The sequence below is a fragment of the Pimephales promelas genome, chromosome 23 (assembly GCF_988280905.1).
Source record: "Pimephales promelas chromosome 23, fPimPro1.hap1.1, whole genome shotgun sequence".
NCBI classification, from domain to species: domain Eukaryota; kingdom Metazoa; phylum Chordata; class Actinopteri; order Cypriniformes; family Leuciscidae; genus Pimephales; species Pimephales promelas.
The window spans coordinates 12,393,340-12,405,172 of NC_142791.1; the positions used below are offsets into that span (position 1 = coordinate 12,393,340).

Here is an 11,833-nt window from a genome sequence, read left to right on the forward strand (position 1 = left end):
GACAAATAAACTTTTTCTTCATTACATTTCTGTCAAGGTCCTTGAGTAGAAAGTAGTAACGTCAGTCAGGGGATTATTTTGGTTGCAGGGGTTGCGTTTTGGTTGGAAATTAAAGTCGGGTGGACGTCAGAACCAGGCGTAAGATTGACGTCTGAACGCAACGTCAGGTTGACGTCAACATCCAATCCGACTGATGTTGGTTTCGTGTTTATAAATAATAGTAAGACTAACATATTCATGCTAAAAGCCAAGAAACTTGTCCGAAACCATTGTGGACATTATTGAGTGCACTTACTCAATCTCACATTCAATCCTACTTCTGGAACTGTGTTATAGAAATAAATTTGATATTGATATGAGTAAACAAAAATTTTTTCCAGACATGTACTTTGTCCACTAGATCCTCGCTGGACATGCAGTGAAGAGGAGCATGCAATTTGGGCCTAATGGGTGGAGCTAGAATATCCAACCACACCCTAACCCAACCCAAAACCACAAGTCTATCCCTCCACCCCATCAGACGTCCTGAGAGGAGGAGCTGGACATCATTTGACTGCGTCAAGTGAAAATCTTAACCTGTCCACCACCTTCCCTCTCTTGAGCACTAGTGACCTCGATTTTGCTGGTTTAAAGTTCATCCTTGACCAGATGATGAGCTTTTCTGGCCCCTGGAAAAACCATCTACTGCCTGGGACAGATGTTGTGGTGACAGTCAGGTCATCCATGAAGGCTTATATTGGGGTCTGTTACACTCCAGATCTCATCAAAGGGCCTCTGCACCCTCCTGACTTCACAATCATGTTCATAGCGAGAGCGAAGAGAATCACTGAGGTGGTGCAACCTGCCTTTCTCAAGCCAGTCTATGTACCTTACCCAGTGGTGGCTCTTAACCTGAACTTGCTGTAATAATCCAGGATAAGATCTGTGATTCTTCTGGAAACATGCCGCTGGAGGGCAAGCACAGTGAGATTAGGTGTGGATCCACAACCATTAGCAAGGTCCAACCACAATGCAAAGAGATCTCTTTTTCCTTTACAAGCCTCCCTAAAGAGTTGTGTGATGACTCCTGTGAGTTCCAAACAGCCTCGCACTCCCGGGATTCCACCCTTCTGTACAGAGGTTTCTATATAGTTGTAGTTGCACAAAAGGATACTGAAGAATAACTTTGCCTGTTTATGCAATTTTTTCCTGCAACGTTAATGAAAGTTCATGTCAGGTAAAAATGAAGCAAAACAGACTGCAGATGATATTCAATGTTGTGTCTGCTGGCTTTATTTCTTCAACAGTATCAAGTTTAACACACTTTTGAGTTCTATACAGGCCGTTTCACGTTTCACATTTCACGAGTATGCCCACACAAACTTTTAGCTGATCTGGCTTGCAGTTCGCATTTATTTTCACACCCTGCTTGCTGCGCCTACATTGAGACTTTTCTCTGCTATTCACAGTCTTTAAATCTATAAATTTTTTGCTGTCATTAAAGGAAAAATCTATTTGCTTATAGCAGCACTTGTAAATAGTATCTGTTTGGTGGCATAATGGTAAACAGAGTGCGCTGGTGTGGCAGCGGCCCGGTTTGAATCCTGTCCGTAGTGTTATGCATAAATATACTTTTTTTCACGTCTGGTGTCTTGTCCTGAAGAGGTTCTTTTTCCTCCAGTTGGTGATATTAAGAGATACCAAGCCAGCAGACAAACTGATGAACCCTCATTCTCCTCTGTGACTCTAGTGATTGATGGATCACCGCGGATGTGTATTTGTCTTCCTCATCAAAGCCTCAGACTCTTAACCACTGACACTCAATTACAAGGGGGGATTTTTTGAGGAAACAGTTGTGATTATTTAATGTTGCAGAAATTACACTCTTCAGTTTTAGAGAAAAGACAGAAAAATTATGAGATGCTTGCCTGAACTTTTTATGATCATAAAAGTTTTGTTTTTAGACTCTTGGCGTGAATTAGGCACATCTCAATCCTTCCTGTCTTGGCAACCCAAATGTCACATGACTCACACATTGACCACCAACAGTTTCCATTTTGAGTTCATTTCCGACTTCAGTTTTAAAAGCAGGCTAATGAAATGCAAATCATTGCAGCTAAACAATCTGAAACTGGAACAAACAACAGCACTAACACAGTGTTATAATGAATGACATTAAGAGATCAGAGATGCTTGAAGTTATATATGATGATGTAATGTTGATGACTGACACTGTGGAAATAGACCGAGGAGAAAGAGTGGAGATGATGGTGGATATCTATGACAGTGCAGATACTGAGAGACATCTTGATCTGAGGACAAACACAGAAAGACATCAGCCACTTCAACACACTGGTAAGGTAATTCATCTGAAACACATTATAACATGCAGACCGAGGTATTGTAGTATCTCTTGCGTTTTTCTCCGTTGCTTTAGTTCATTTTTAAACAGTGTTTACATTCTCTAAACTCAATTGTCACAACTGTTTAATGGGACATCATGTCTGCAAAATGTAGTTACTCACCCAAAAAATTTCTTTATTTTTTGCCATCAAATGAGATGCAAAACATGCCTTGTCGTAAATATTTTTAGAAATGACACGTACTATGTCTGACAGATTTTGATAACTGAATGGTTCAGACGATGAAAGATGAGTTGAATAGTGATATTTTTACAGAGAAGCAACTCGTCAGTTTTGATCAAGCCATGTGCATTAATATTTTATGTAGTACTATTTTGCACCAAAACACTTGTGCAAAACACCTGCAATTGGCTTAAATAAAAAGTCGGTCAAATTTGGTTAAACAAGGAATGAATTGTTCAGAGATCTGAACTTATTATTTTGAGAGATCTTGTTTGAAAATTGAGCAACTGAGCAAAACAAGAGTAAAGTTATTTAGTAGAAGTGTGAAGACTAATTTAATCTTGTCTGTCGTCTTCAGGAAGTGTCTCAATGAAGAACAGAAGGCACAGAGCAGTTGAAGTGTGTTTGTGTCTGCTGTGTGTTCTTCTGATGACTGCTGTTATGATGCTCTGTGTGTATTTCACCACCGAGAGAAACCAGTTACTAACCCACATTAATAATCTGACCGAGGAAAGACAGCAGATACTTACCAAATATGAGCAGACACTGAACCACAGTAAAAATCTGACTGAGGAAAGAGAGCAGATTAATAACAAGATCGATAAACTCCAACGTGGCATTTGCGTACAAGGTAATTTTGTGTTTTTCCTCATTAAAAATACTCTTTTTTCCATCATTCCACTCCAATAAAAATAAGCATCGACTTAAACATCAAGTCTCAGTTCATAAATTTCAACACGAACAAAGCTAAACTGTGTAAACTAATATCTAAACTGGTGTATTAATAGATCAGCGTGCTAAAAACTTTAAATGGATTTACTGCAACTTCAGTTTTTATTATATTTCATCTGAGATGAAGACATGGATTGACAGCAGACGAGACTGTCAACAGAGAGGAGCAGATCTGGTGATCATAAACAGCAAAGAGGAACAAGTGAGTGAGAAAGAAAACTATTTTATTTTTGTTTGTGCGCATTGACACACACATGGGTCGGTCTGTTTTTACAGATGAGAGAAAGATGCATTACTGTTATTGTTATTTTTACTATACAATATATTATGGTTTTATCATAACAGGAGTTTTTGCAGAAGGTTGCAGGTTATGATCAGTTTTGGATTGGTCTGATTCATACAGAGGGAGAGTGGAAATGGATCGATGGCACCACAATACATGAGTAAGAAACCACTGAATTTAACTGATCATTAGCCAGGTTTTCTCTACTATGAGTATTTTATCATAATCATAACTGACTAGAAGTCAAACCATCTTCATTGTTGTTTCAGGTACTGGAAATATCAGTTTTCATGTTGCGATCTAAGTACTTCATCAGTTTGGGATGTTACGACATGTCAGTTTTGTTATTATAAAAGAAAATATATATGCAAGAAAACAATTTTAAAATCAGCATAAAATAATCTCATTGCATAAAATAAGTACATATTGTCACAGGCAAATAATGGGGATTCAGTCACAGATGTTAAAAAGTAACGATTAATTAGGCTAGTTCAGAACGTAGTAGATGGAGGGTCAGAAGGCTAGTGGAGATGATTGCCGCACTTGGCAATGCAGGGACACAATTGGCAAGTGATCCGGGTGAAGAAACCAGCTGGGATGAGTCCACAGACACGGGAACAGAATCCCCAGAGGACCACAAAGAAATTCCAGAGAGATCGAACAGGAACTGGATGGCAGGAGAACACCAAACAATCTGACAACATAGGACAGATAGCATTAAATAGCTGAGCTGATGAGCCTCAGCCGACGCTGATCAGCTCATAAACGGCAATCAGCAGACTTTATTGACTTTAAAAAAAACTTTGATTCGGGCATAATGGACTTTTCCCGAAACTAACAATTCTTAATATGTGACCTGTTATAATTGTTTGGATCTGACAATCTCAGCTTCTGGAAAATTTGACACTGCAATAAAAGATCTGACTGATAAAGTACGTAGGGCTTATTATAGTATAAGAAAACCCCAGTTCAAATTTAACCCACCCATTAAACTGTGGCTGAAAATCTTTGACAGCATGAAACCCATCCTTCCATACGGCTGTGATATCTGGGGGCCAGATTTAAATTTAAACTAAATTCCGAATCCTAGGAAAAAAACCCTGCTTAAATTTTCCACCTTGAGTTCTGCAAGAAAATCCTGGAAACTCACAGAAACGTTCAAGTCTGGCAGAATTAGGCAGATTCCCTCTCCTATCTGAAATCCAGAAGAGAGCAGTGATGTTCGCGCAGACGGAGAGCTACATCACTGTGCTCTCAAATACAGGGCAAGACACACAGAGAGTGACCCCCATGCGATATTTAGTGGAAAAACAAACAATTCATCAAGTCAGTTCAGACTCTCAAAAGTAAATAACAGATACATACACGACATGCCAGATAAGGTCACGCAACTAAATAATTTAAAATACTGATTGCAAATTTTCTCCGTGCCTGACCAATATAAGTTCCGATGGTCAGAGAAAGCTCCTGACAAGGTATCGCATTAGTGACAACAGTCTGTGTGTGGAGACGGGCCGAAAGAGCTGGAGAGCCAGAGAGCTCAGACTGTGTTCACACAGTGAACGAGACGAGCTACACTTCCTCACCGAGTGCAGCAAGTATAAAGATCAGAGAAACTTATTTCACACAAATTGCACAGATTTTACCGCAATTCCAACAAGCGAGCCTCAAAAAAACTTTGTTATATTTTGGGAGAGAAAGCAGAGAGTATTTACCTAGCAGCGCATGTGCCATCATATGAGGGTTACCTTAAACTGCTCTCTGTACTTTTTTTTGGGGGGGATATTATATATATATATATATATATATATATATATATATTTTTTTTTTATTGTGATATATTTATGCATAATATGGAAATGTATTGTTCTATTTTTTATTGTTCACTTTCATTTATCTACATGTGGTGTGTATGTCTATTGCTTTGGCAATATTGTGCTATTTTTACTTATTCATGCCAATAAAGCTCATTTTAATTGAATTGAAAGATATTCATATTTTTGAAAAGCAGCAGTTATGGTTAGTAATTTTAACTCTATCATGAAATAGTACAAATTATTTTAAAGAGAAAATCTTTACATGATTCTTCAGCTTTTTAAATATGCAGCTTACAAGGAAATTTGAGTTCTATGTTACCGATGGATCCACTCCATTAAAGTCTGTGGATATTGCTCATGAAAAAGGGTCCGTGTTCTGGTGTCTCGTCCTGAAGAGGGTCTTTTTCCTCCTGTTGGTGATTTTAAGAGCAATCAAAGCCAGCAGACAAACTGATGGACCCTCATTCTCCTCTGTGACTCTAGTGATTGATGGATCACCGCGGATGTGTATTTGTCTTCCTCATCAAAGCCTCAGATTTTAACCACTGACACTCAATTACAGAAGCTTTCATCTACTTCCTTTTAAACTGTGAAATCAACAATATCATGTCACCAAAACCTGTTTGCCTGCTAATGTGACGCAGTTTTCCCAGCGTCTCTCTTTGGGGCTGTTTACACCTGGCCACTTCTGTGATCGGAGCTATCCGATCGTGAAAAGACCAGGTGTAAATGCTCTCCGAAATGCATTTGAGATGAATTTGAATCCGATCGCTCACACCACTTCAGGAGGTGGTCTGGGCTGCAAGTGTAAATGCATCTGGTTGTTGAAACCACATATTTAAATTTTACTGCTCCCAAAAATGCTAAAAAAAAAAAATTAAACATGTGAGAGCGTGTTATAGGCTATATGTCATGCTACTGCGACACGCATCACCTCAGATAAGCAGCTGAGTGTCCATTCATCAAGCCACCACGCCGAAAATTATCACAAATCGAAGTGAAAGTCATCTACAAGTAAAGAAACGAAATGATCTTACCAGGGCTGTTGTCGCTCTCTCTTATTGCTGTCTTTGCTTTTGAAATTAGCTGATGATCAATAATGCAGCAATATCAGTTGCTTTCGGTGACAGGCACTCCGTTAAAGGGATAGTTCACTTTGAAATTAATTTTTGATATGTTTTAGTTTACCTCAAGGGCATCCAAGATGTAGGTGTCTTTGTTTCCACAGTATTTTCAATTTTGACATTTTTCAGTCAAACCGTTGTTGTCTATCAGTCATACACTGGAGGCTAAGGGGGTCCACCAAAGAGCATGCACAGAGAAGTCAAAATTAAACATGATTTAATGACTCGTAAATGTAAGTACACACTGATGGCCTGAGACACGAAACGAGCGGTTTGTGTGAGAAAACGAACAGTATTTATATCGTTTTGACCTCTTGTAATCATAGCCATGACAAAATGATCTGACGGCACGGGCGCTTCGGTCTGCGCATGCGTTGGAAGTGATCGCTTGCGCGCCTACGTCACTCTTTGTTTAGATTTCGGAAAGTTTTACCTTTCACTAAACATATTTAGATATACGGGAAACCGCAATGGAAGACGATTTCGGTATATCTAAATATGTTTAGTAAAAGGTAAAACTTCCGAAATCTCTGTGTAAATATTGAGTGACGTCACACGCAAGCGATCACTTCCGGCGTAACATTGAACTGATTCAGTTCGGTTCAGCTGGACATTGCACAACTGATTCAGATCATTTGGACGTCACTGTGATTACACGCGGTAAAAACGATATAAATACTGTTCGTTTTCTCACAAAAAGTTTTCTCGTTTTCTCAGGCAAACAAGAACATGAGCGAATCTGAACTTCATTGTCCTCACGCAAAACTCCTGATCACACACGCTCCTATGGGAATGACTGGATTTCGCCTGCGAAATTTCTCTGAGCAACGGTAAAAGTGACCTCACTTTTAGAGAAAAGGGAAAGACCCATTCAAGAAACCATTATAAATCAAGGCAACATAGCAGGTCAGGCAAAAAATAACTCTTGAGGAAACGTGTGTGGCTTTACTGGGCCAGAACAATGGGACGAGAGGGCGGCTCAAGTATGGCTACAGTAGAGGGAAACTAGCGATGACCCCCAAGGAGCTTGTGGAAGACTCGTGGCTTCCTGTCGAGGCTCAAGCCTCCCACACTCCCTCCAGTGTGACGACGAGGGGTGGGGGGGCTCTAGTGTACAGGACGGGGTCACAGGGCCAGAGAAGGTTGGGGGTCCGACTAGGGAAAGGTTCCTGTCCAGGGAAATCCTGTCTTTCAACAGCATCACATCGAGGTTCAGGACCCTCGCTGTGCCTTCAGCCCCCTTAGGGACTGTCAGCTCAAAACTGCAGCTCTGCCGATTGTCTGACAAAGCAGGCCACACTTCCTCAGCGCCTTATGATTGAACCCGAGGTCACGGAGAACGTACGCCAGGAGTTTCCAAATTGCAGAAGCGGGCCAAAGATCATCAACACCTTCAGAATAACGGCGTCTTCAGACACCCGAGGTTCTTCCTGCATGAGAAGCGATCCTAGAGACTGGATATAGAGGGTTGTACAGGCACCTCGGCGGTATGCATGATGCGATCGCACCGGATCTATGGGTGTGAGACCAGGAGGGCTCATCCTCCCTGATGCACAAAGCATCCCTTCATGAGCCGCTCTATTCTCTCCTTTGTGAGACTGGTTTTAGAGCAGTCTCAAGCTCTCGCTCTCTCAGGCCTGTCACTGGAGCTAAATGACTTCCCTGTCATCAGCTGAGCCCACAGCCGGTTCAGCTGCAGGCATTCAGGCGAGCCGAGCTGACAGCTCTCTCCTGATCACAGAGGCTCACAGAGCCACATCTTAAATGGTATGCAGTAAATTAAATGAGGCTGAGCGACATTATGTGGCCTAAATGGGAAAACATTACCTGTCTGTCAAAACAAGAATGCAACCTTGTCTGCAAACAATGACAAACTGAATTTGCACAAAGTGTGTGTGTGTGTGTGTGTGTGAGAAAGAGATAGTGGGCATGAACCCCCCTTATTGGGGTTATTGGGGTTCCATGGAAATACTTCCAAAGAGATTGTGGACTGATGTTTAAAAAAATCTTCTTTTTTTTGTTGCAAATAATAATAAATAAATACATATCAGTAACATAAATTAATACTCTTATGCAGCAAAGATGCATTGAATTGATCAAAAATGACATTAAAAATACTTTCTTGTTACCAAAAATTTTTTTTTTTTCAAATAAATGCTGGTCTTTTGAACTATTAATCAAATTCACTCATCATCCATTCATGCACATTTAAGTATTCTGAAAAACTAGTAGTAGTAATGATCACAGAAATAAATTACATTTTAGAATATATTTAAATAGAAAAGAGTTATTTGAAATTGGAATATTTAACAATACAACAATTTCACAACTTTTTACTGTATTGTTATCAAATTAATGGTTTGGTGAACATTAGTGAGTTCTTAAAATGTAAAAAGGATCATACTTTTTTAAATTGTTCAAAAAAACTTACTGTATCGGAGGGGGTGACTTAGAATCAGAAAAGGTTGACAAACACTCTTGTATGAGCCATATTCACTCTGTATTTGTCAATTTTGTGCTGTGCCACTAGGGGGCTGTATGTGCTTTGTGCCACAGCTGATCTCGGGTCAGCCCGTGTAAGTCTTTTAATTTGGAGGTAACTCAGACACAGGTGTCGCTGATTGAGAAGCAAACAGTTTTCGACTGTGCCCATGGTCTTGCGCATGGGGTAAATGATACGGTGTGTTGTATGTTATATTATGAGTTAAGATATTGCCGCTGTATGATATGCAGGAAAATAAATTGCTAGATAATAATAACATTAATGAACGCTCTCCGTCTTTATTTTACGTGTAAGATCACACGCACATGTCTAAACTTAAATCCACGAAATCAGCAACCAGTACTAGACTTTGTTTAGCACTTAGTCAGTACAGTTAGGTCGAAAACTGCTTCGATTTGGATAATCGTTCGTGAGGACGCGGCCGGACCAGCCATAAAGTGGATTTTACTGTGTTCGTTTGGAAATCACGGATGTGAGGAGGGCAAATGTTTGGAGTTGCCGATTGTTGAAAGGAGCTGTACCGAAGCGAGCTGGGTCACCGGATTATCAGCATCTTTACATCGGGACATCATTCATCAAGCCGGCCAACGCTCGATTGGGGTATGTAAACAGCGCTGATATTATGAATGGCCATGGTAATTTGTGTGCACACATTCACGTAAAACCAATGCATTGGTGGTAATTCGCAACCGTCTAAAAATAACTTTACGCGTCTAGACGAGTTGTTGCGCAACACAAAACTATTCTGCGAACTTATTGATTAATAAGCTAAATCGCTTTGTGTTGTCATTATGGCCGAAAAGGAAAAAGGCCAGCTTGGCCCTGAGACTGAAAAACGTGTGGTTAAATTAACACCCAAAGCTTTGTTGGAAAAAATAAGCACTTTAGAAAAGGAAAGAAAGTGTAAATTTAGCAAATTGTCAATTGCAAAAGAATCTATTACTAAATTGATGGGTGATAAAAGGCATGTCAGTGAGGTTGAACATGAATTTAACATGTACAATAAGTTGTGTGATGAAATTCAGCATGTACATACATCTTTATTGGGTTTATTGCCTGCTGATGAAGCAAAAAAACATGAAATATGGTACCAAGCGAAAATGTTGAGTTTTAATGAGTTTTTTGTGGGTACAAATCAATGGTTGTATGACACTAAAGCTTGTTCAGTTACTAAAGTAAATGATGATCATGATGATTTGCCGGTTCAAATTGAAACTCAAGATGTTGAAAATGGAAATGAGATTGATGCCAGCAATGGAAGAGGAAATGCTGGTGGAAAGGATGAGGAAGATGATCAGATTCAACCTCAAGACAGCATTTCAAATGTGCAGTCAAGGCACCATGGCTCAAGTAGTGGGTCCTCCAGTAGTAGATCCTCCACTTCTTCAGCCAGACTCAGGGCAAGGGCAGAACAGGCTGCACTCTTGGCTCGAGCTGCTGCCTAAAAGGACAAACATGCATTGGAGGAGCAGGAGCTCATCTTAAGGAGAAAGAAGGAGCAACTTGAGATGGACACTGAGATAGCTGCCACTTCTGCTAAGTTAGCAGTGCTACAGGTCGGTAGTAGCACCCATTCAAGGCAATCTGATGGAATAGCGTCCTATATCAGGAAAGGAGCTAGATCTAAGCTCCCACCCACCCCTCTCAATCCACAGGCCTCAGTATTTGTGCCTCCGCACTCACAGCGATATGCATCTCCACCACTACAAAGCAATGCTTTACCTTTAACCAATCCATCTATCTTGCCAAAGCCAACTGTAACTCAAAGCTTTCCATCCACTCTAGATCAACATAAACCCCTGCCAAGCCAAAATCAGACAGCAGGTATCCACAATTTGCTGCAGCAACAGAATGACATAACAGCTCTTCTTGTTAAAATGCAAACTTTACAAATGCTGCCACGCCGAGAAATTCCAATTTATGATGGAGATCCTCTAAGGTTCAACACATTTATAAAGGCGTTTCAACACTGTGTGGAGGCAAAGACCAGCTGTAAAGGTGACTGTTTGTATTATCTTGAGCAATTTACTAGGGGGCAGCCAAGAGATATTGTGAGATATATACATGGAGAAAGTCATAGGATGGCCAAGTATCAAAGCTGAGGACCCCAACGCGCTCAAAGCATATGGTCTCTTCCTCCGTGAGTGTTCCAACGCTATGGAGGACCTTCGGTATTTAGAGGAACTTAACATGCCAGCAAACATAAAGATTCTGTGTCAAAAGCTTCCATACAGACTCAGAGACAAGTGGAGAGCAAGGGCATGTGAGATACTGGAGAAAACTGGGCGAAGAGCACAATTCACAGACATTGTGGAGTTCATCGAGCGCCAGGTCAGAATCACTGCAGATCCAGTCTTTGGTGATATACAAGACAATTTACCTGTTATTAGGGGAGCTACAAAAGTAAACAAGTCACAGGTAAAACCTCAGTTGGGAAGAAACAGCTTTGTAACACAGGTGGTCATTGAGGAAGGATACAGCAAACCAGATAGTACCGAGGAAATGGCTCAGAAAAAAGTAACATCCTTTACCAAGACTGATTCTGTTTCCTCTCTGTATTGTGCTGCTGGTAATCATGTTTTGGAACAATGTTTTAAACTGGGGAAAAAGACACACAGGGAGAAACTGGACTATCTAAAAGAGAAAGGTCTGTGTTTCAGTTGCTTGTGCACAGGACACTTGAGTAAAAATTGCGACAGGCGCATTATTTGCAACAAGTGCAACCGAACGCACCCCAGTGTTTTGCATATAGGAGAGATGGAAAGAGTTATTCAAAAGGATCAGAAGGATGGTGAGCAGAAATTTACTGA

The 11,833-nt window shown here is 40.4% G+C and overlaps 1 protein-coding gene across 1 annotated transcript; it reads left to right on the top strand.

The window, feature by feature from the left end:
• The first annotated feature begins 1,811 nt into the window (after nt 1–1,811).
• LOC120481689 (uncharacterized) lies at nt 1,812–3,743 on the top strand. The gene is made up of 4 exons (XM_089126571.1): nt 1,812–2,334; nt 2,923–3,195; nt 3,353–3,498; nt 3,642–3,743. Exons 1-4 carry the CDS (start codon nt 2,145–2,147, stop codon nt 3,741–3,743), a joined length of 711 nt encoding a protein of 236 aa, XP_088982697.1. The 5' UTR covers nt 1,812–2,144.
• The last annotated feature ends 8,090 nt before the right edge of the window (nt 3,744–11,833 follow it).